Genomic DNA, 24,409 nt, shown 5'->3' on the forward strand with positions numbered 1-24,409 from the left:
CCTCAAGTGGATTGCAAGGTTGAAATGATTCCCTTATGTTTAGAAAACCAGCCTGGGAAAGCTCTCAGCCATCCGAGGCTCCTTGAAGAGAAATAAAAGCTTTGGCACAGCCATCATCAGTGGGGAGAGGGCTGGGGAGCTCAGCTCTGGAGACACGGCGTGGCCACAGCTTGGGAGAGCTCTGCCTTGCACGAGGGGCTTTTCTGGGATGCAGCCAGCCCCAAATTCCTGCCTCAGCTCCTGCGTTTGAGCTGGATAGACCCACTCTGTTCATCCAAAGCTCTGCCACCCTCAGGACCAGGAAAAGCAGTGTTGTTGGGAAGCTGAGAAGAACAAGGTTATTCCTGTTTTGGTGTCACCAGACAAGCTGCCATGCAGGTCCACCTTGCTGTTTCTCTTCTTAAAACATAAATAAAAACCAAAGCCACAAAGAAGCGCAGTTCCCAGACCAGATCCATTTGAAAAATGTGTTTTTGTCATCTCCACTGTGGTTTGTTTGACTAATCCCCAGCAGAGTGGGGATGGACTCCAGGGATGAGGTCCTAGGTCTGCATGGTGAGGGGTCTGCTCACTGCTGGAGATTTTCCCAGATTTCCTGGGTAAAAAACCACTTGTCTTTCTTTTTTTTCCTCTCTTCTGTGTGTAGTTTTTTCCCTGCATCTCAAGGAACACAGACCCCATTTTTTCCTGGGATGGTGATGTGTCCCTCAGCACCTCTCCTAAGAAGGAGCAACAGCTTATCAGATCCTCAGGAACTCCAGGGAAAGGCTGATGGTAGAAAATCTGGACATTTTCCACTCGGCTTGTGCCTGTGGATAGATGGATGGATGGATGGATGGATGGATGGATGGATGGATGGATGAGGGATGGATGGATGATGGATGGATGATGGATGGATGATGGATGGATGGATGGATGGATCGATGGTGATGGATGGATGGATGATGGATGGATGGATGAGGGATGGATGGCTGGATAGATGGATGGATGGATGGATGATGGATGGATGGATGGATGGATGGATGATGGATGGATGGATGGATGGATGGATGGATGGATGGATGGGTGATGGATGGATGGATGGATGGATGGATGATGGATGGGTGATGGATGGGTGGATGGATGGATGGATGAGGGATGGATGGCTGGATAGATGGATGGATGGATGGATGATGGATGGATGGATGATGGATGGATGGTGATGGATGGATGGATGATGGATGGGTGAACGGGAGTGATGGCCAAGTGATTCCACACTTGTCCTGCCGTTGGAGGGGGCTGCCTGGGCTCGGCAGCAGGGTGTGGCAGAGCAGATGACGCTCCCTGCTGAGGGCTGGGTTTATCTTTGGCTGCTGGGTGTGCCTGTGCCATCTGCTGTGCCCGGGGTGTCACTGCTGCAGTGCGGGCTGTGCGTGGGGCTGAGCTGGGATGAGTCACTGTCCCCTGACCAGCTCTGCAGGAGCTGCAGCACCAGTTTTCTGGTGCAGCAGCTCCGAGCTCGGATCAATAGAAAGAACTCCTTGCATGTCTGATCTCTGCCCGTCTGTCTCTGAATTGTTTGTATCAGCTGGGTTCAGCCTGATCGCAGTCGAGGTGCCCTGTCAGATCCTCTCCCACAGCCCCTGAATTTTGTCTGACTCTTCAGCCCAGGAATGTGGCACTGATGAGGCTGAGATCTGCAGACTGAAGGCTTTAAGCAGCCCCTGTCTGCCCAGCCCTGTGCAATGTTTTGCCACAAATCCCATGTCCAGCACGAGGATGTGTTTTTGGGGTTAACACCATGCTGGAGCCACCCCAGTGATCCCAACTTTGCACCTTCATGCTTGAGAGCTGCTGCAAATCTCCATCAGCACTTTGGCATTTAAGTCTTTTTATAAGATCCCATTTGTTGAGGCTTTGCCTTTCTCTCAGGCTTTCTGTTATTTAGTAGGTGTTTCATCTCCTCTAATGTGCCCAGAGGAATCGTGGTGCATCTGTGCTGCCGAAGGAGGCTTGGCATTAAGCAAAAACTTCCCTCTTTCTGATGCTTGGAGAAGCAGGAGTGGGGTTGGAGGGGAGAAATTAAAGCAGGGCTTTATGATGGCTTGAAAAAGAAGAAGAATCCACTCCAGATGGACAAAAGCCACGACACAAATCTGAGTTTACCTGGCTCTGGCAGCCCAGCAGAAAACATTGGTGGGCCTGGGGAGCCTCTGCAGCCCAGAGAAGTTTGCAGAAAGGAACCTCTTGCCTTTTTGCATAACAGCTTTCACATGGCAGAGCCTGAGCTCTGTTGACATGCAGCAAACAGCAATGCTGAGGGAAGGAGGGAGAGCACTGGGAATCAGCCCCAGGAGCTGGGATAATGGCATCAACAGGCAGAGAGGGCTCCTTTAGCCTGTGTTTCAATATTATATTATATTATATTATATTATATTATATTATATTATATTATATTCCTGGAATTTCATATTGCAGGGTTTGGTTTTGCACTTGGCCTAGAGCTGCTCTCACTAATGGTCTGAAAAGCCTCATTGTGTCACAGCCAGCTCTGGTTTCCCCCAAATAATACCTGTGCCCCTGCTGCTCTGCCTGAACATCCCATAACCTGCTCCCAGATGCAGCAGGGAGGGAGTGCTGGGGTAATTGTCGATAAATAGCAAGTTTTGACGTTATTGGAATGCCTCAGCAAAGAGCTGGGTGAGTTCAGAGAGTTGTGTCTCGTGGCCAGAGATGCTTGGGCTGTTCTCAAGCAGAGTGGGCTCAAATGTGCTGTGGGAAACAGTGGTGTGTGGAAAAGTGTGGGATTTAGGGTCCGTGACAAGGTGATGGAGAAGGAGAGAGTTCCCACTGCAGCTGCACAAAGCTGCCTTCCAGGTGTAGGAAAAGCGTGTGCAGGTTTCCAAGGGAGGTCATTAATAATAATAATAATAATGTTATTAGCATCTAGTAAGTGTTTCTCATCTCTGAGCTGCTCAGATATAATTCAGCAGCATGTGACAGGCTGCTGGCAAGATCATTCCCACCCCACAGGATTTGGGACAGGTCTCTCCTGTCTATCTGGAGCCAAAGGCAGGATGTTTGCATGGAGCTTCTGTCCCATGGGAGCTGGAGAGGGGCAAGGCATGGCCTCCAGGGAGATTCAGCACTGCCAGCCTCAGAGGTGGCTGAATTTGGGATTTCTGCTTTAAACTGACCTGACTTTTCTTTAGGATTCCCTGATTCTATCCCTTCACCCACCCCCTTCCCTCTCCCGCAGTGACTCGAAGTGTGGCTTCCTTTGTGGTGCTTTCCATCATTTGTCTTTGACCTTTTTCATTCCAGGACCTGTCCCTCTGCAGAGAAAGGGCTTTCCCTGTCCAAGCAGGATCATCCCTGACATAGAGCTGATTTCCCAGGCTGGGGCTGCTCCCTGCCTTCCCCAAACCTCACATTGCCTGGGATATCCCGCTCTGGCCACACTGGGAACAGACATCAGAGAGGGGGGTGATCCTGCAGGGGCTTTGGGGTTTCGTGGTCCCCTGCAGGGACTGGGGGTGACTCTGTGAGAAATGCTACTCACTTCCAAAAATTTTAAAAGGTTTATCAAAACCTTATCCAAAAATACAACAGAAGACTGAATAGATAAAATATTACAGCACCGGGAGCAGAGGATTTTTCCCACCTCACATTGCCTGGGATATCCCGCTCTGGCCACACTGGGAACAGACATCAGAGAGGGGGGTGATCCTGCAGGGGCTTTGGGGTTTCGTGGTCACCTGCAGGGACTGGAGGTGACTCTGTGAGAAATGCTACTCACTTCCAAAAATTTTAAAAGGTTTATCAAAACCTCATCCAAAAATACAACAGAAGACTGAATAGATAAAATATTACAGCACCGGGAGCAGAGGATTTTTCCCACCGTGTCCTCCTCCACACAATGGAGGTTTTGCATTTTAACCCTTTAGCTCCTCCAAAATTCTGTCCATTGACTCCTTCTTCACTGTCCAGTGGTGGAGATGACTTCCTTAAATCTTGATTGGAGGTCAGCTGCCATGGTAATGAGCCAACCCTCCCAAATGTCCCAAATCCAGGCCACCCCCTGATGACAGCACAAGGGGGGTAAAACATAACTATAAATCTCTAAAACTTCTCTTAACATATGTACATCATATTTGCCTTTTAATTGTGAGGGTCAGCCATCACATTGTGGAGATGACAGTCTGCTCAGAGAGAGAGAAAGCCAGACAAGCTTTCCCATGAATTGGTCTGGGAAGTTTTAGGGAGGCAGAGAGAAAGAATGGTGAACAATCTGCAGGTGGTGTTTGTAGCAAGTTGTTTTCCTCAGAAGGTGTTTACCGAAGGATGTCTTCTTAATTAAGCAATCATGTGAAATGTGTTGATTAAGTGACCAGTCAGGTCCACCTGTATGGGACCAGTGTATAAAAGAGGGAGTTCCAATAAACTGGGGGTGTCTAGCCTCTTTAGTCTTCTGCCCTGGAGTCTGTGTCACTTGTCCCTTCCTGACTCAGTGGTGACAACCACGTTACTCTGACAGAACCAGAGGTCACAGTCTCCAGCTGCACCAAGGGAAATGCAGGTTGGATATCAGGAAAAAGTTTTCCACACAAAGAGTGATAAAGTTCTGGAATTGTGTGCCTGGGGAGGTGGTTTTTTTTTTTTTTCTCTCTACAACTTCCTGAAGGGAGGTTGCAGATGGGTGGGAATCAGTCTCTTCCACCAGGCAGCACTGACAGAACCAGAGGACACAGTCTCCAGCTACGTCAGGGAAGGTATAGGTTGGATATTAGCAAAAAATTTTTCACCAAAAGAATAATAAAATACTGGAACACTCTACCCAGGGAGGTGGTGGAATCACCATCTCTGGATGTGTTTAAAAAAAGGCTGGACATGGCACTTGGTGCTATTGGTCTAGTTGAGGTGTTAGGGATGGACTTGATGATCTTAGAGGTCTCTTCCAACCTCGTTATTCTGTGATTCTGTGGTGCAGTCCCCCTCCCTCCCTGGGTGTGTTTAACAAAGCCTGGATGTGGCACTGGCTGCCAGGGCTGACTTGAGGTGTCAGGGAATGGGGTGGACTCGATGATCTTGGAGGTCTCTCCCCACGCTGTGATTGTGTGACCATCCTCCTGTCACAGTCTGACGCTGCCACTGTCCCTCTGTGTCCCTGCAGCCGTGCAGGAGGAGAGGCAGCGGGGCAAGGACCGCAACGAGAACGAGGTGGAGTCCACGAGCAGCGCCAACGAGGACATGCCCGTGGAGAAGATCCTGGAGGCCGAGCTCGCCGTGGAGCCAAAGACAGAGACCTACATCGAGGCAAACATGGGCCTGACCCCCAGCTCGGTGAGCACCTCTGCCCAGCCCCTCTTTGGCACATCAGACTGACCAGCTGGGGCACAGAGGGGTTGTCCTCTGTGGAAAATAAAAGTGCAATTCTTGGCTCTGCTGTAGGCTCTGTGAGCCAGCCCAGCCCCTGGAGGGCAGAGCCAGCAGCCACCAGCGTTTGGTGTCTTCTGTCCCGCAGCCACAGGGAAGTGAGAGGTGTTGTAAGGAGTGATTAAAAGGCTCACAGAGAAGGTTTTATTGTAAATAGCAGCTCTCAGTGCTGAAAGGCAGGAAGGCACTCTGCTCTGAAGAGCTCAGAGTCCAATTGAGGCAATAAACCTGTGTGGCTGAAGTGCAGAGAGATAAGAGCTTGAGAATGAGGGTGTGACTCCTCAGGTGCAGAATTAAGCAGCTGCTTGGCTCTGAGGAGAGAAAATCTGGAGAAATTTGCCTATGAGTTGGTTTTCAAGTTCTTTTCCCAGTTAGAAACCTGCATTATAACTGGGCCTGCTTGGAGCATCTGGGCTGTACCAGGCTGTTGTGTGCCCAAGAGAAGAGGGATGAGAGGGAGATGGGACAGGAGCAGCCTGGGCTGCTGGAAGGTGTCCCTGCCCATGGCAGGGGGTTGGGATGGGGATGTCTTGAGGTCCCTTCCAAGCCAAACCAGTCTGGGATTCTGTGGAGAGTGAGGGGAAGTGTTTTGGGTCCTTTCCTATGAGATTCCCTTATCAAAAGGGAGAAATCTCCCTGCAAAGCAGCAGCCTCCTAATGAGAAAGCCAAAGCCTCCTCTGAAATTGCATTTCTGGGATGGACCTTCTGCAGCCCAGGCAGTGTTAGGGACAGTCCCCACTCCTCCATGGCCTTTTTTCCTTTATAAGCAGTAGGAATAGAGGAATTCCTCTGAAAAACAGCAATTGAGGCTGCAGTGGGGAGCATCTCCTGCTCCTTTGAGGGACTCAGAGGTTGCACTCTGCCAACATTTGGGCTGGCTGAGCCAGGAGAGCAGGCTCATGCACTGAAATACCCGTGCAGTTCCTGCTGGGTGGCTGTGAGGCTGAGCTGAGAAAGCAGGCTCATGCACTGAAATACCCCTGTGCAGTTCCTGCTGGGTGGCTGTGAGGCTGAGCTGATGAAATGCAGCTATTCCGAGCAAGTGCAAGGACTCTGCAGTGTTTATTTGCTGTTACAACAATACTTTTATCTCTCTCTTTATATGAGGCTTGGAGGGTTTGAGTCAGAAATCCCTTCCTCTGGCAGGGGGTTGGAAATAGAGCATCTTTAGTGTCCCTTCCAGCAGAATTCTGTGAGGGATCTGGGAGTCAGGACAGCTGTAATTGGCTTTTTGGGATGCTCTTTTTGCAAAGACAGCTTTTCCTAGCATTTCTTAGGTGGCTCTTGGATATCCAAGGCTTTGTGGTATGGACAGAGCCAATCCCTCAGTGAAACTCCAGGATCAGGCACAGGATCAGGTACAAACCCTCACCTGCATTTAGGAGGAGGATCCATCCCCACGAGGCTGGTTTTTTTGGAGGAGTTAGTGAGGGGCTCAGAGAGGCTCTGACTGCCCACAGGATCAAAAATCCTTCAGGGGAGCTGGAGCCAGCCTGGTGCTGACTTGAAAACAAACCCCAGAGAGGGAGCTGAAATAAATGGCTTCGTCTGGCACCGAGTCTCCTCAAATTGAAAGCCGGTTCCTGCATAATTCAACAGGCATTACTGTGAACAAGGATGTGTGTTGCATCTAAATAGAAGCAGGAGGCTCGTTGAAATGCCCTGTTATTGTCGAGCACGAGGTGACATTTGTAGCAGGTTCAGCAGATGGATGAGATCAGCAGCTCCCGGTGACGAGGCCACCACGGGATGAGGAGAGGGAAGACAGAGGAGCTGCTGCCTTTCCCCAGAGCCCAGGTGATGGAAAGGCAGACAAATCGAGGCCCTGATAAACACAGGGAGAACACTGAGCTGTTTGCTGTGTGCCTCGTGTGTTGGGTGCTTTGATTTGTGCCTCTGCACTCGGGCTGGTGACCTGCAGGGACATTGCCAGGCTGGGATGGGGGTGGTGGGGTGATTTAGGGATTGGCACCCACACAGAATGGGTTAGAAGGGACCTTAAAATCATCTTAAAAGCACTTTCCACTATCCCAGGTTGCTCCAAGCTCCATCTAGCCTGGCCTTGAGCTCTTCCAGGGATGGAGCAGCCACAGCTTCCCCAGGGACTCCCCACCCTCCCAGGGAAGAATTTTTCCCCAATATCTGCTCTAACCCCGCTCTCTTGTAGTTCAAATCCATTCCCCCTTGTCCTGTCCCTCCAAGCCCTCGTGGCTGTGGCTGTCACCTTGTGCCATGTCCCTGTCCCAGGGGGTGGCTTTGCCTCTGCCCCATGCCTTGGCAATTTGGGCTCCTGCCCTGCGAGCAGGGCCTGGGACAGGCTCCTGGCCAGAAGGCAAAGCCTGTACCTGAGAGCTGCCCTCCCCACTGGCTCTTAACTGGCCTTTGAACGTCTGGTTTCAAGTCCCCATTTTGTGGAAGATGCCTCCAATTGCAGTTTTCCAGGAGGATCAGCTGCAGTTTTCCAGGAGGATCAGGTGCCCTTTGGCTCTGTCACACCCCGGCACCGAGCCCTTGCTATTTATTTACTGCAGGAGGGGATTTGCTTTCCGTGCACAGGGAGGGTTTCCAGCACTGCCCTTCCCCTCCTGGAGCCAGGCAGGGCCCTCTGGATACTTTTAGCTGCTTCTCACGCTCCAGTGATCAGGTTCTGCCAGGAAGAGCCGTGGTGGTTCCAGGAATTGCCATCTGAGGTGGAACTGAAGCCGAGGATGAGGCTTTGGAGCGCCAGGGCTTGGGGACAGCTTGTGCTGCCCACGGAGGGACAGCCAGGGCTGGGGCACCTGGAGCCCCTGCCCGGGAGCCAGCCCTGATAAAAGCTTTGGCAAAAACATCTGATTTACCTAAATTACCCCTTTTGTGGGGCTCTGCAGGCCCTTGTTGCCGCAAGGGTTGGGTTCTGCTGGAGCATAAGTCATGATCCCCATCCCACCCCACCTGGATGCCAGGATTCTCCACCTGGCTGAGCAAACTGGCATCAGACTTGAGGTCAGGGATGTTCAGGGCCTCTGGTGTCCCTTCTCCCCCTTCCTGCCTCTGAATATCCACATTCCCAGCGCTTCCAGTGGAACCCTGAACCCTGCAAAGCTCCTCCTCACACGCACTTCTGAGTTTTCCCCTTCTCCAGGGGAAATCCAATCTGATCTCCTTCTCCTGGGAAAAGCCCGGTCCCTGCTCACCTCTCCTTCCTCAGGGAAGAGCCCCAGCTCCCTGAGGGCGAGACTGCCCTGCCCTTGCAGCCCTGGGGGAGCTGCTGGAGCGGGGTGGGACAGGGGGGGCCCATCCCTGCGCGGTGCCAGCCTGTGCCCATCCATCTCTGCACGCGACAGGTGGAAATGCTCCCAGGGCAGGTGCCCCGAGCTTGCCAAATCCTGGCTATTTTTAAGCCTGGAGAATGGGAGATGTTGGCCACGGAGGCATCAGAGCTTTGGGTTTGCTGCCAGGGCTCTGAGGGAGCCCCCTCTGGGAGGGGGCTGTGCCACAGGTCACGCTGACATTCCTGTCTGCTCTTCCTCTGAATTTACACCCCTTCCCCCTGCAAGCCAGGGGTGAAGTAAACACTTCTCCTCCAGTTTGGAAACTGCTCTTTTAAGGACATGGAGGGAAGCTAATTGTACAATGCAAGCTGCTGGGTATCAGCAGGGATTACAGAGGGAGGTGGGAAGGGCTCATGCATCCCTGTCCAGAGAGGTAAACCCCACAGACTCGCTTGGATCAGCGAGCTCAGCCTTCCCCAGGGTTAAACAGGCTCTTCCAGTTCCTAATCACAAATCCACTTGAGCTGTGAGCAGTTCCTTTAAACAGGGATTTGGTGTGTTTAGGCTGACTGTCCTCCTTGAGAGCAGATGGTTTCTGTTACTGGATAATATTTCAAAGGAAAGGGGTTTTCTCTTTTTTTTTTGGATTTTTTTTTTCTGTAATGCCCCCTCTGGTGCTGGTTTATCGAGCTGGGAGAGGCTGGAGTCTGCCCTTCCCCAGGCTGGAGCTGCTTGGATTCATCAGTCAGGGTGATGGATATGGAGTCTCAGCACTCCCAATTCCCATGTTGGGGCTTGCTAAAAACAATTACAGCCCTCGTGGTGGAGCAGCCAAATCACTTCCCTTGCCTGTGAGTGATAACACCCACCTCAGGGATGGCAGGCAGGCTGCTCCTCCAGCCTCTCTTTTCCTCACTCTGCCTTTTCCAAGCTTTTCCATCTCTTTTTTTAAATTTCTTTATTTTGTTTTTTTTGGCAGCCCAATGACCCGGTGACAAACATCTGCCAGGCAGCAGACAAGCAGCTCTTCACCCTGGTGGAGTGGGCCAAGAGGATCCCCCACTTCTCCGAGCTGCCCCTGGATGACCAGGTCATCTTGCTCAGAGCAGGTGAGTGACATCTGTCCCCACGTGGGCACTGCTCAGTGTCCCCTGGGACTGGTTGTGCCCTCAGGTTTAGGTCCTGGCAGCTTGAAAATCTTTAACTGATTATTGACACTCTGATAATTCCGTTTTTAAATAGGATTTTGAAAGCCTTGCATGGGATGTGTTGGTGAATTGGATCCAAAACGTGTCAATCAGCTGAAAAATGGCCCAGCTTCATCTCTGATCCATGAGGAGCTGGCTGTCTTAAACCAAAGGAGTTAAACCCTGCCTTCCTCCCAAACTGAGCCTTGAAAAACCCAAGTGGGCTCAGGCCCCCATGAAATTTCATCAAACTGAAATGTTTGATCATAATTAAAACCAGAGAGGAGAGGAAAGTACATCTCACTTCTTCTCCCACCCACCAAGATGAAAATAGAACTCTCAAGGCTTATTTTAAATTTCCTTGTGCAGCAGGGGGGCTGCAGGAGCAGGATTTGGGAGGTGGAAGCAGTTGGTTGTGGGCAGGGTCTTCCCCTGTTGAGTGAACTCAAGCTCCTGCTGCTGCACAAAGCTCGTGGAGGGCAAGAAACCAGGAGCAGAGCTCGGGGAGGATGTGTTTGAGGCATGAAGCTCTTTGTAAGGCAGGGACGTTGAAGTCCTTGGTACTTTTAAAGTTCCTTTTATTTCCTCCAAATTCGCTTTTGTCCAGGTGCTGCACCCTTCCAGGATGGCTCCTGCAGCCTCTGGGTGAAGGTGCTCCATGGATTTTGCCAGAGCTGGCTCTGGGCCCTTTGGAACATCCAAAGTGTGGGTTAGAGGAGGATTTCTAGAGCCTCTTGTGAGAGGGGATGAGCAGGGAAGCCTCTCTATGGGGATCTTGGAGGGCTTTCTGCAAAGAGCTGGATTCAGAACAAGCTCTGCCTTTTCCTTTTGGGAAGTGGAGCCCAACCCCACCATGGCAGTTCCAGGTTTTCCTCTCTCTTCAGCAGGCAGCTGATTAAAACTGGAGCTGGAGAACTCCTGACCTGTGTTCTCTGATTGTCACTCACTCCACACAGCAGGAGAGGAGCTGCCAACCCCCTCATATCCCAAATTTTCCTGGTGGCTCCAACCCTGAGACTGCTGAGCAGCTCCCTGGAGCTCCCTGCTCCAGACACCTCTGCCAGGGCCTCAGATAACCTTCCCCAGGCCTTCCAACCAGTGCTCAATGTATTATTGAGTGGCCTGCTGAGAACAGCTGCCCATGAAATATTGAAGCATTAAAATCCAGCTAAGAGCCTCAGTCAGGCGTCCTGGGAGGCAAAACAAGTGGAGCACACAGCTCTGGAGGAGCAGTGCTGGATGGGCTGGCAGCAGCTCTCCTCAAATCCTGAATCATTTAAAAATACTCCCTCTCTGAGCTGTTTGGAAGGGAAGGAAACCTGACTTTTTAAGCGTGTTTTCCGCTGGTTTTCTTGTTTCCAAGCTGAGACAGGAATAACCTGATGTTTTCTCAGCCTGGCAGAGGGTGCTGAGTGTTACATCCCCGCAGCTGGGTTTTGTAGGGCTGGTGGGGAAACTTGGCAGAGAAATGGATTGACACTGCTCTGCCAGAGTGCCTTCCCTGTCCCAGAGGAGCCAGAGCACCCCTGGAGGCTGCAGCCACCCAGTTTGGTGAGAGAGGAGTCCCAGGAGTCACAGAATTCTGCTGTCCACTCCAGAGCTTGGGCTGAAATGCAGAACTCTCAGGGGAGGCTGGTCTCTAATTCCAGTTTGCTGCCTGTGGTTGTGGTGAATTTTCCCTGCTTGCCTCTGTCTCGGCAGCTCTTTGGGAAAGCCAAGGTGGGGAAATCTCACCCATTCCAGCTGCAACATCCCAGCTCTATGTGGAATAATCCAGAGGAAGGATGCTGATGAATCCAGCCCTCCTTCACTGGAATAAGCCCAGTTTGGAAGAGTGTGGAGAGCCAGCTCTGGTTGCTGTTGGTTGGAGCTGCTGTGGGGCTGTGTGTGACAAATTCCCATGGATCTGCCTCCGGGAGTTCCTCTTCCTCCAGAGAATGGGGCTCTACAGGCTCCTTCTCCTCCATCCTGCTCGGGTTTCAGTGTTGCAATCCCTGTGAAAGTGCCAGGCCTCACCCAGTAAATAGCCAGAGAAATGTTCCCGTGCTGGGGTGGAAACATCCTGTGGCCACTTAGGAAAGAGTGAACTTTATTCCTTGTCAACATTTCTGATGGCACAACCCACGGCTGCAGCAGAAGGTAAATACAGCACACATGGGCCTTGTGTTTGTTCCAGGCTGTGAGATGTGTTCTTGTGACAGGAGAGGTGAGGGATATTGTTGTGATGTTTTTCCAGCCTGGGAAAAAAAAAAACCTAAATCCAAATATGCTGAGGTTTCTGGACCAGAACTCCAGAACATGTTCAGGCCAGGGGTGTTGCAGAAGACCCCATCTTGTCTTACTGAAGATGCTGCTCCTGGCTGGAAGTCACCCAGATTTTCACCCTTCGAGCTTGGCAGCATTTCCTCTCACTGGGGCTTTGTTTCAGGAGTTCTGGAGCTCAGCCTGTGATGGATTTAGGAATTGAAGAGGTGTTGAATTGGGAAGGGCAGCTGGAAGGTGTGGAGGCCACATCTCCCTTCCCTTCCCTGTAGGTCTGGGCTCAGAGGATGTCCTTCCCATATCCCAAATCAGCCTGCCCAGCTGATAAGGCTAAAATCAGTTTTCCAAGCAGCTGTGGAAGCAGTCACAGGACGTGGGGCTGTGCAGAGAACAGACCCAATCCCTCCCAGCATTTTCATGGCAGAAGCAACAAACCCACAAATAAAGCCAGAGATTTCACGGTCCCTTTTACAGGGCTCAGGGCTGGTGAATGAACTTCTGTGGCCTGAGGAGGAGCCTGATGAGCTGATAGCAAGTGCTGATAGGGCTGGAAGTGCTGGGAGGCTGAGGGCAGAGGCGAGCTCAGGGCTCCACACCCACGGGGAGCTTCAGGCAGAGCTGTTTGCTCGGTGTCTGCACGGTTTATAGAGGAAACTGCTCCCCTTACTAGCTTTATTTTTAGTGCCTTGGGTTCCTGATGGTTTTTTCCTTCCCTGACATCCAAGAAAAAGCTGGCTCCCCCTTCCTTTCCCACATCCAGCCACGTTCCTGCAGCAAAGGCTCCCGTTAGAGCGGTGACGTCACCGAATCCCAAACTTCCCGAGGATCCCGTGGCTCTAACCTGCAGCCTCGCTGGTTTTCTCCTCCCCAGGGTGGAACGAGCTGCTAATTGCCTCCTTCTCCCACCGCTCCATAGCCGTGAAGGACGGGATCCTGCTGGCCACGGGGCTGCACGTGCACAGGAACAGCGCCCACAGCGCCGGCGTCGGGGCCATCTTCGACAGGTGGGGTGGAGTGGGATGGGATGGGATGGGACATGGTGTTCCTTGTCCATCTTCGACAGGTGGGCAGGGATGGGATGGGTGGTCATCACAATTCCTCTGAGCTCAGAGATGGGTGGTCACATCTCTGAGCACAGAGACACATGGGATTCCCTGGGCATCTTTGACAGGTGGGCAGGGATGGGATGGGATAGGATGGGTGGTGATCACATCTCTGAGCTCAGACAGGCATGGTGTTCCCTGGCCATCTTCAACAGGTGGGATGGGATGGGATGGGTGGTCACATCTCCTCTGAGCACAGACAGACATGGTTCTCCCAGGAAAACCCTGGGAAGCTGTGAGAAGCCGTGGTGTGGAATTTGTAGGCAACCCCAACAAGGGAAGAGATGAGAATCTTGACTCCGTGTTTCAGAAGGCTGAGTTATTATTTTGTTGTATTATATTTAAAATGCTAAAACGATATTAAAAGAATAGAGAGAAAGACACAGATAGAAGGTTAGACAAGAATGAAGAAGAATGAATAACAAAAACTTCTGACTGCTCAGAGCTTCAACATAGCTGGCTGTCATTGGTCATCAAGTAAAAACAAATTCACATGAGACCAAAGATGCACCTGCCACATTCCACAGCAGCAGATAGTTATTGTTTACATTTCTTTTCTGAGGCTTCTCAGCTTCTCAGGAGAAAAAATCCTGGCGAAAGGATTTTCATAAAATATCACAGTGGTGAGAAGCCGTGGTGTGGAATTTGTAGGCAACCCCAACAAGGGAAGAGATGAGAATCTTGACTCCGTGTTTCAGAAGGCTGAGTTATTATTTTGTGATATTATATTATATTAAAAATGCTATACTAAACCGATATTAAAAGAATAGAGAGAAAGACACAGATAGAAGGTTAGACAAGAATGAAGAAGAATGAATAACAAAAACTTCTGACTGCTCAGAGCTTCAACATAGCTGGCTGTCATTGGTCATCAAGTAAAAACAAATTCACATGAGACCAAAGATGCACCTGCCACATTCCACAGCAGCAGATAGTTATTGTTTACATTTCTTTTCTGAGGCTTCTCAGCTTCTCAGGAGAAAAAATCCTGGCCAAAGGATTTTCATAAAATATCACAGTGGCACTGTGGAATGTTGTATTTGCCAGGTTCCCCAAATGAGGGAGGAGTGATGCATCTGACTCCACGTTCTTAGAAGGCTAATTATTATTTTATGATACTATATTATATAAAAGAATACTAAACTAAACTACACTAAAGAATACAGAAAGGATACTTACGTAATGAAACTCTTGACTCTTTCTCCAGAGTCCCAACACAGCTTGGCCCCAATTGGCCAATAAGTCAAAATAATTCACAGCAGAAACCAATGAAACAACCACCTGTTGGATAAACAATCTCCAACCACATTCCAAAGCAGCAAAACACAGGAGAAGCAAATGAGATAAGAATTGTTTTCCTTTCCTCTGAGGCTTCTCAGCTTCCCGGGAGAAAAATCCTGGAAAAGGGGATTTTTCCAGACAATATGACAGTATCAGTGGGAAACTTAGAGAAAAGAATTCAAACAATTCTTACCTCTCTTTCTGTAACCATTGTTTGTAGATATGGCTCTCCAGAGTGTGCTGTTCATAGCTCACCAATACTGTGAGAGGTTTTTATTTTGAGGCCAATCAAATCTCACCTTAACGAGTCACATCAAAAAAGGACCTGCTACTTTCATTAAATTGCCTTCTGATTCACCTCATGAAGACTGGAGTCTTTCATTCCATCCCTGACTCAACAGCATCAGGGATGGGGGGCTGGGCTTCCATCAAACCACCTCACCTGGACATCCCCATCCCTGCCTCCACCCCAGACTGCCTCCATGCCTGCTTGAGGGGTCTGAGGAGCCCGGGATGAGGGAATCCATGCCAGGAAAACACAAGGAGAAAACCCCTCCTGAAACCTGCAAAAAACCCAACGGCCCCAAGCAGGGAGGAGGTTACTCAGTGCAAAAAAACCAAAAGCCCCAAGCAGGGAGAAGACTGCCCAGTGCAAAAAACCCAAAAACAGCCCCAAACACAGAGGAGGCTGCCCAGTGCAAATCAAAGCCCCTTTCATGGGGTCCAGATGCCTTCTAATGTTATGAGGAGGCCACTGCTTTGTTCCTTTTCATCTTTAATTGGACCAAGACGCGATTTTATTTGCACAATGAGAAGGCCCCAGCGATGCTCAGCAGGTTCCACAGGCGTGTCCCCAGGGCTCTTTAATCTCAGGCTTTGGGAAGGTGTTTTAAAGCCAGGCTTGCAGGGTGTTTGACCCACAGCGTGACTCCAGACGCTGCTGAAATGCTGATTCCTCTCCCTGAGACTCATCTTGAGTTGAAACCAAATCACCTTTGCTGCTCTGCTCTGTGAGGAAATTGTTCTTCGGACCTGGCTGACATCATTTGTTCCTGTGAGGTCATAAGTGCAAGATCATGACTTTGCTGCAGGATCTAACTTGAAAAACTGGGCAATCAGTGGAAAATATTTCAAGACCGACACCTTCAGTAAGAGCAAAGGGAGCAATAAAAATTACCGGCAGAGGAAATTACTTTTAGATACCTGTTGGGGTGGGTTTTTATTGTTATTTTTTATTTTTAGGCAGCTTTCTCAGGTGCCAGAGCCTCTCAGTGAATGGATGAAGGCGGTTTTTATGGTCCCTGTTGTATCTCACAGGAACTATTGATGTTCCTAATGAGCTATTTTTGATGGAGGAGGAAAATGAGGCCACATCCTCAGCTGGTACAGGCCAGCACCATCCCCAGCTTCGTTAAACGTGACCGGAGCTTCTCACTCCAGCTCTGACACCTGGGGCTTTTCATTCCCTTTCTTTTTTTTTTTTTATTTTCATGCTGACTCTGTGCTTTCTCTGTCCTTTTGCAGAGTACTGACAGAACTGGTGTCCAAAATGAGAGACATGCTGATGGACAAGACAGAGCTGGGCTGCCTGCGAGCCATTGTCCTCTTCAACCCTGGTATGTGCCTGCCTCTGCTCTCCTGGCCCCTCTTGGCTGCTCTCCTGTCCGTTTTTCTCCTTTTCTTCCCCAAAAAGCCCTGTTGGAAGTAGCAGAGGGCACCCAGATTCCACAGGGCAGGAAGGGAGGCAGGGGTGAATGTTGGTTTGGTTTGGAAAGGACATTAAAGCTGATCTTGTTCCAAACGTCCTGCCGTGGGCAGGGACACCTTCCACTGTCCCAGGGTGATCCAAGCCCCATCCAGCCTGGCCTTGGACACTTCCATGGATGGGGCAGCCATCTGAGCACCCTGTGCAGGGCCTCCCCTCCCTCCCAGGGAAGGATTTCTTCCCAAAATCCAATCTAATCCGACTCTTTTTCAGTTTACAGACATTCCCCCTTGTCCTGTCAGCTCTCCCCCTTTTAGAGTGACTGTGAAAAGAAAATTCAGGTGCTTGAGGGAATTGTCCCTGAATTGGAACCAAGTGGAATCTAGATGTTGTTGAAGAGAAAAATATGGATTAGAGCAACACCAGAGTGTGGAGATAATTGTCTCTGCTTCCCAACCTCATCATCCAAGGGCTTTTATTACCTGCATTTCTGAAAAAGCCCTTTGCAGACCTGGAGAGGCTGAAAGACATGAAATGTGCTCATAAAATGCACAAAACCTTCAATTTTTGACCATAGTTTCACAGACTTTGGGAGGGTCACACTGCTCCCTTTTCCCTCTCAGCCCCAGCTACCCAAGAGAAGAGGAAGGTTCAGTGCCAAGGTTTTTCTCCCAACATTCCAGGGAGCAAATCCCTGTGCAGCAGGAGGCAGCCTGCACATACCTGCACAGCTCTCTGGGGGGATCTCTGGATTTCAGATAGGATCAGAGCAGAACCAGATGGCAGCCAAGGACAAACCTCTCCATCCACAGCAGCCCTGCCCTCCCTGAGCACAGTTTGTGCCCAAGCACAGCTCCTTGCCTGGATTTTCCCACCACAGCCAGGCCATGCTGTTCCAGCAGGGTTTATTACAGTTCCATGGGTTTGTTTTTCTTCTTGACCAGTTTGGTTTGTTTTTTTTTTTTTTTTTTTACGTCCCCCCTCCTTGTAATCAGCAGTAATTTATTGTCTGTAATTTGGGATTAGCCATTTATGGTCAAAGAAGGGGAATCTGGAGAGGTTCCCGTGGCACATGTGCTTGGGGATATCGATTTCTGCACTGTCCCTTTCACCCTGCTAAAAACAGATCCTCACTGTGCCCTGTCCTGGGGCTGTGCCAGAGCAGGGGCTTCTCCTTCAGCCCCACCACAGTGCTGGAGGGAGAAATCCCACCAGCCCAGGGCTGGAGGGGGAATTAATTCCTTTCAAATGAGGGTCTGGGACCACTGGAATGATCCAAAACATTCGAGGTTTGGGTATGAGGTGAGAAAAAACCTGTAATTGTGGAGTAAACCTTCGAGTGCTCCCCAAGTGCCTGGAGCTCAGAGCTTGCAGCCACACTTTGGTGGGGCTGGAAGAGATGGAGGGAGTGCACAGAGGGGTTGCTGCCTGCCTGGGAAGGCTGGAGGCGTTTTCCTGATGGTTTTTGTGTTGCCTTTCAGACTCCAAGGGCCTGTCGAACCCGGCGGAGGTGGAGGCGCTGCGGGAGAAGGTGTACGCGTCGCTAGAGGCTTACTGCAAACACAAATACCCCGACCAGCCCGGCAGGTCAGCTCCCTGTGCCCCTCCTCCTGCACCCTGCCCCCCTGCAAACCCCCCTGCAGTGGGTGCTGCAGCTCCCAGGGTCCCCTCTCTGTTCTGGGCTCTCTGTTCCCAGCGATTCCCTGCGGATAAATCGCTCGTTTCCACCCGCTGCAGCTCTGAGCATCCCTAAAAATCCTCCCCTGTGCAGTGCACAGAGCTCTTTATTCCCTTGCCAGGAAATCCAGCAAGGTGGGCAGAGCTGAGGAGCCCCAGCTCCCGCAGCCCCAGCAGTGGGATGAGCACGTGTGGGAAGGGGGTATCATTTCCCTTTAGGAAACCACGGCCAGCGAAACCGCAGCAAAAATAGGACTCACATGGAGTTAATTTTCAGTGGCAGATGAGCATCATTGCTGGGAAGTGAAAGCCTCAATTGATGCTCTTTTTCTCCCCTCCCTGCCTCCCCCAATCCAGCTGGGAATGGGAGGGGGAATCAGGAATGTGTTCCTGGATGGCTCCAGAGCTGAGTGGGCGCATTTTCCCAGTTACAGCCTGGAGCTGGCAACTGCCAGTTAAGTTCCTGACAGCTTCTTGAGAAACCAAGCACAGCACTGGAAGCTGCTACTGGTGCATGAATGGTGAGGGAAAAACAGCCCAGGCAACTGGGATTTGCATCTCACCTGCATTCCTGGCCGGGTGTGGATGTGAAATGAAAAGGGTGCTTTCACAGCAGCGAGTGCAGTGGGCAGAGCGTGCCCTCAGAAGTGATGCTGGATTTGGTTTTTCCCCCATTTTGGGTCTCAAAATGCTGGCAGATGAAGAAAGGTGTGTTGTGAAGGGATTTCTGGGACGTTGCTGGTTGGTTTGAGGCAGGCAGAGTGAGGATGTGGGTGCCATGGGGTGTGTTTGGTTTGTGGTGAGCAGGGGGATTGAGGGATGGGCACAGGGCACGGAGCAGGGGTCACCCCTCCTCTTCCAGAAATCTTTATTAAACTGCATTTCTGGAGCAAATCCAGAGCCAGGTGCTGGACTTTGGCTGTTGTGGTGTTGCAGAAGAGCTGTTCCTGGCACCAGGAGAGCTGCCTTGGGAATCGTGGCCAGCAGCTCTTCTGGATCATTCCCTTGTTGTGCAGGATCTGCAGCCTGGCACACGCAGAGGGTGGCACAGGGACAGCCCCAGTCCACAGCAGCTCCCCAGGGCTCTGCCTCAGTGCTCAGTGGTGTTTGAGGGAGTGTTTGAAGCCCAGAAGCTGCACCAGGGGCTCTGCAATTTAATCTCTCACTGGCTCTGAGTGACCTCGGGCTGGGAACCTTCTTGTGTGATACTCACAGCCATCCTTGGTGACCTGAGAGGTTCTGCACGCCCAGGGATGTCCTGAGAGCTGTGCCTGGGCCCTGCTGCCCCCCTGCATCCCTCAGAGGTGCAGGGCAGTGGTGGCACCATCCCAGGAGCCTCGGCAGGGTGAGCCCCTGGGCTGGGAGGACGAGGTTGCACAAAAGCTCCCCAAAGTTATCTGAAATCCTGGGTGTCTGCTGGCCCTGTGGCACAATGTGCTCACCAGCTGCAAGCAAGTTCTCCCTGTGCTTGAGCCACGTCTGGGACCTTCCCCTGCTCCATGCTGTGGGATTTCTGGAATTCCCACCTTTTCAGGTGCCCCAAATCCCCATCCAGCAGCAGCTTGGGAACACCCTGGAAACACCACAAGGGAATTTTTCTGCACAGAGAGGCATTCCCAGGAGAAACCCAGCTCTGCTCCCCCCCTGCAGCTCCTGCTGCTCCACAGGGAGGGCTGGGTGCCTACGTGACAGCCAGCAGCCTCAGGGAATCAGGAATCAGGGCTCTTTTCTCCCCTCCCAGCCCTGGCACGTTGTGCTCTGGGCTGGTTATCTCACAGTTAAACATATCCGAGGGCTGGAGCCATCATCTGGTTTGGTTTAAAGTGAAACTTCCTGAATGGGATGGTAGGACTGATTTGTTTTTCCTGGCTCTGCTCCCACCGTTCTCGCCAGCTCAGCAGAAAAAAAAAAAAAATTAACAAAATAAAAAAATAGGGAGAGGGAATTGTGCATGCATGTAGAATATCTGTGTGCTTGTGCATGGCTCTGTGTGTGCTTTCTGCAGGGTCCTGTTCTGCCTGGCTCTTTGCTGCTGATTTTGCAGCAGGAAAAGCAGATGACCCTGCTGTGGCCATTGAAGGGCTTTTTCCCTGGGTTTTTTTTTGGGAGCACTCACTAACTCAAGGAGGTGACATCCAGTGGCACCTGGGCTGCTCCAAGGCGCTTTGCAGGAGCTGGTGGCTTTCTCCTGGCTCCTGTCACCCTCAGGGCCCAGCAGCAGCAGCTTTTCCCTGGTGAGGGTGGCTGTGGGTGGCTCACTGCCATCCTGCCTGGGTCCTGCAGAGCTGCCAGCCCTGCCCAGCCCTCCTGCCTGCTGCGACCTGAAACCATCTGCCCCAGCAGGGCAGGCTGTGGGGACTCAGCCCTGGGGAAGGGGAGCACCCCTGGTTTGCAGAGCTCCCTCCAACTCCTGTGTCACCCTTGGTGTCACCCCTGGCTGGCAGCCCCAGGGTGTAGCTGTGATATTCTATGAAAAATCCTTTGCTAGGATTTTTCCCTGCTGGGAAGCTGAGAAGCCTCAGGAGAGAAATGTAAACAATAACTATCTGCTGCTGTGGAATGCAACAGGTGTATTTTCCATTGGTCTGTGTGGATTGTTTTCAATTGATGACCAATCACAGCCACTTGTGTTGAAGCTGTGAGCAGTCACAAGATTTTATGTATTCTATTCTTGTTCTTCCTAGCTGTCTGATTATTTTTTTCTTACTCTATTCTTTTGGTATAGTTTTAATATAGTATTTTAATATAATATATATCATAATATAATAAACCAGCCTTCTGAAAATGTATAAAAACCTCACATCTCCACACTTGGGGTGTTTCCAACACCAGGGCTCAGCTGGGGATGGCCAAACCCCAGTGAGGGCTGCTGGGGCTGCCCAGAGCCTGCAGGAAAAGGGGCATCACCCAGCTCACCCCACTGGGCATCTCTCCAGCCCCTTCCCAGCTGTTTGCCTTTTCCCTGACCGAAACCTGAGCTGCTGCTGCTGCTTGCAGCCCTGCCAGTGCCAAGGCTGATCCCTGGTGCCTCCTTTGGGTGGCTGCAGTGCAGGGACCCCAGGAGCATCTCAGGGTGTCCCCCAACCCAGGGCTGCCCTTTCATCCCTTGTCCCACCCTTCCAGCTCAGTTCCCAGCCCGTGTTTGTTGTGAATCTCCCCGTGGCTGCCTGATCTCCGAGGCTGGTCCCTAATTCCTGATTTCCCTGCGCAGCTCTGCCTGCAGCCCCGCGGTTTGATACCAACACTTCGACTCCAAACCTCGGGAAGCAGGGCTTCACCTGGGGATGTCTGACCGTGCCGTTATCTCCTTTTCCCCAAAGGTTTGCCAAGCTCCTGCTCCGCCTCCCAGCCCTGCGATCCATCGGCCTGAAATGCCTGGAGCACCTCTTCTTCTTCAAGCTAATAGGCGACACGCCCATCGACACCTTCCTGATGGAAATGCTGGAAGCGCCGCACCAAATGACTTAGAGAACTCTGCTGGGTCAGTCCCTCGCCCGGCCGGGCTCCCTCGGGGCCCTTCCTCTGCTTTCCTCGGCCCCAGCCCGTCCCTCCCTGCTGTCCCCAGCGCCGGAGGCACCGTCTGCTCCTGGGGACCCTCCTGGTCATCCTGCCCTCCCTGTCCGTTCGCTGTCACTGCTGCGTCTCCAGACCTGCCCGCTGGTTCCCTGTGCTACTTGTAGAGGAGTGGGAGCGGAGAGAGCTTTGCCAACCCCTGCCCCCGCCGTGCCGTGAGGTTTGGGATGAGCCACCACGGGCTGGTGTCACCGCCAGCCCTCCCCCTGGGGACAAGGACGGTGCCAGCCCTCGGGGCAGTGGGGGTTTGGACGAGCCGAGGGGAGTGGTTGGACTCTGCCAGATTTGCAGCTGGGCTATTTTCAGAGGATGGAGTTTTTGGAAAAAAAAAAAAAAAAAAAAAGGAAAAAAAAAAAAAAAAAAAAAGGAAAAAAAAAAAAAAAAAAAAAGAAATAATTTCTATTTTTGGTTTCTAACTATTCTTAGTAGTCTCGGTAGTTACTTTGCGGAGGGAGAGGCCGTGCCCCCTGAGTGAGTCACCCGTGGCTGCACAGAGGAGCCTTCTCCTTCCACTTCAGAGCATTTGGGATTGAGCTGAATCCCCCCAAAACACGGTGGCAGTGGCACAGGGAATGCCCTTTGGCCACGCTGGAGGGTGCCCGGGCATCGCTGCCCACCCCAGAGGTGTGGACATGAGCCAGCTGCAGCACTTGCTTTAAGGCTGCCAGGGACTCCCCATGGCCCTTCCCCAGCTCCTGGAGGCTTGCTGGGAGCCCTGCCCTCAGCACAGCATCCCAGTACATCCCAGTACATCCCAGTACATCCCAGTGCTGCCCCAGCATCCCACCGTGACCCCGCTCTGGGGTTTTGGGGTTTCGGCTCACCCAGGAGGCTGCTCCTGTTCTTTCAGCCCTGCAAAGCACTGCAAGGCAACAATTAGTGGGAGTGTTCGGCCAGGCTGGTTAATTGCAGCTGTTAATGAGTGGTGAAGCAAGAACGGGGCTCCCCCCTGCCCTGGATCTGCCCCGTGGGGGTGGGAGGGCCTGGCTGCGTGGGGGATGTGGCAGCAGCATCATCCCTGTCCTCCCCGGCATCCTGAGAGCACCAAAAGCACCTTGGCTTTTGCACAACCCTTTCCTTGAGTCTTGGTGACAGGATTTTGGGGGTTAGGGACAGGAATGTGCTCACACCCCACGGGATGGGATTCCCCCAGGAGTGTGTGGCCAGCGAGGGAACCATCCCCCCTTCCCCTCTCTCCTCATCTGGTGTCTCCTGTGCCCCACAAAAACACGAGCTGGAGAAAAAACGAAGCAGAAGGAATGATGAGGGATGTTGGGAAGGGTTTTCCCCCCTTGGCAGGATGGACACACTGTGCTGGGAGCCGAGGAGGAGGTGCTTCCCCACCACTTCCACGTGCTCTGTGCTTTAAAAAGCAAAGGATGAGGTCCCCAAAATCCCTTCTTGCTCCCCGTGGTTTGCAGCTGGTTGAAAACTCCTTTGTTGCTGGAGGGGGATGGAGCAGCGCCCACCACCTCACTCCCACCTCTGTTTTGGAGGGGACACCGTTGCCCCCTGCCTGTTGCCATCCCAGCTGGAGTGCCCAGCTCCATCCCCTGCAGCTCCAAAATAAAAAAACCACTCTGGATTTCAGGTGGCAGCTCCCCCTGGGGCTGGCCCGAAGTGGCGAATCTGCAGAGGCAGGCAGAGCGCCTTGGCTCTGTTTCCCCAGCAGCCTGCAAGCCACTGAAAATATTATTAAACAGCTTCACCCTGCAAGAATTTGCCAAGAAAACGAGGCAGGAGAAATGAAATCTGGCGAGGGTGCCAGGAAACACGAGCAGGCTGTTCCCTGCCAGCGGGAGGCTGGCGCAGCCCCAGGGGGTGCAGGGAGGTGGCAGAGCCCGGAGCCCCCAGCCCACCCAGCCCTGGGCAGCCCCCAGGCCCCAGCAGAAAGGAGCCTGGGACTTGCTTGGCAAAGAGGAAAAGCTTTGGGGAAGTTGGTGGATGTTGCACTAGGATAAACCCGCTGGTCTCTGGTGGGTTGAGCCATTTTTTTCCTGGTGGTGGCTGGGGAGGGGCTCTTGGGTGCTGTGGTGGCTGCAGGGTGGCACAGTGGGAGATCCCATCCCATTATCCCAGCCCATTATCCCATCCCATCCCATTATCCCATCCCATCCTTATCCCATTTTACTTCATCCCATCCTTTTCCATTCTGTGACGTTCCATCATCTTCCATCCCTTTTTTTCCCATCTGTCCCCATCCCATCCCACCCTGTCCCATTTCATCCCATCCCATCTCATGTCATCCAATCTTCATGCAATCCCATTCCATCCCATCCCATCCCATTATCCCATCCCATCCCCATTAGCATCTGACCTTACAAAGCCAAGGGGGAGGCTCTGCAGGCCCCAAGCTCCAGGTCAGGCTCATCCCCGTGCCTCAGTTTCCCTGCTGGAGCAGCACAGCCTCAATCCATGCCCATGGCGGAGGGGATTTTGGGAAAGGCTGAGCCTTGTCCTGAGGATTTAATCTCAGCTGGTGAAAGGGAGTTGGGATTCCCTGAGCCCCCAAAGCCCAGCCCAGCCCCTCCATCCTCACCCCAGCCCTTCCCGTGGGAAGGAGAAGCTTTTGTGTGTTGGGAACAGCCAGAGCAGCCTTAAAGCAACGAGCTTTGCATGAGTTTGAGTCTTTCCTTTGTATTCTTTTCACTTTGGGCTTTTTGTTGTTGTTGTTGTCCTCATCATGATAAGGCAGAGTGTGGAGAGGTGAGCGTGGCTGAAGGAAAACAAAAGGCACATTATTCCCTGGAGAGGTAGGATGTGGATTTCACCAGCTCTCAGTGCTCCTGCAAAAGCCTGCTCGGATTCGGGTGATCTATTTGTGATGCTTATTTTAATTCCTTTTTTGTTGGTGGGACGATCTTTAATTTTCTAAAGATGGCACAAACATCAGCCTTTCAGCCACCTGCTGCACCCCTCGCTGCTTGCTCCACCCACCCCACACCCAGTCC

At 51.9% G+C, this 24,409-nt stretch overlaps 1 protein-coding gene across 3 annotated transcripts in view; it reads left to right on the forward strand.

Moving 5' to 3' along the window:
- RXRA (retinoid X receptor alpha) overlaps window positions 1-21,851 on the forward strand; it is a 99,790-nt gene extending 77,939 nt beyond the window's left edge. For all 3 annotated transcript variants that reach the window (XM_041406403.1, XM_041406405.1, XM_041406404.1), the window contains exons 5-10: window positions 5,153-5,322; window positions 9,650-9,779; window positions 12,991-13,123; window positions 16,028-16,119; window positions 17,690-17,795; window positions 21,206-21,851. In XM_041406403.1, coding sequence (XP_041262337.1) covers window positions 5,153-5,322; window positions 9,650-9,779; window positions 12,991-13,123; window positions 16,028-16,119; window positions 17,690-17,795; window positions 21,206-21,353 — 779 coding nt within the window. In that variant the 3' untranslated portion in view covers window positions 21,354-21,851. The remainder of the gene's footprint in view (window positions 1-5,152; window positions 5,323-9,649; window positions 9,780-12,990; window positions 13,124-16,027; window positions 16,120-17,689; window positions 17,796-21,205) is intronic.
- The last annotated feature ends 2,558 nt before the right edge of the window (window positions 21,852-24,409 follow it).

This window comes from Onychostruthus taczanowskii, unplaced genomic scaffold (assembly GCF_017590055.1).
Source record: "Onychostruthus taczanowskii isolate IOZ18803 unplaced genomic scaffold, ASM1759005v1 scaffold25, whole genome shotgun sequence".
In the NCBI taxonomy this organism is placed as follows: domain Eukaryota; kingdom Metazoa; phylum Chordata; class Aves; order Passeriformes; family Passeridae; genus Onychostruthus; species Onychostruthus taczanowskii.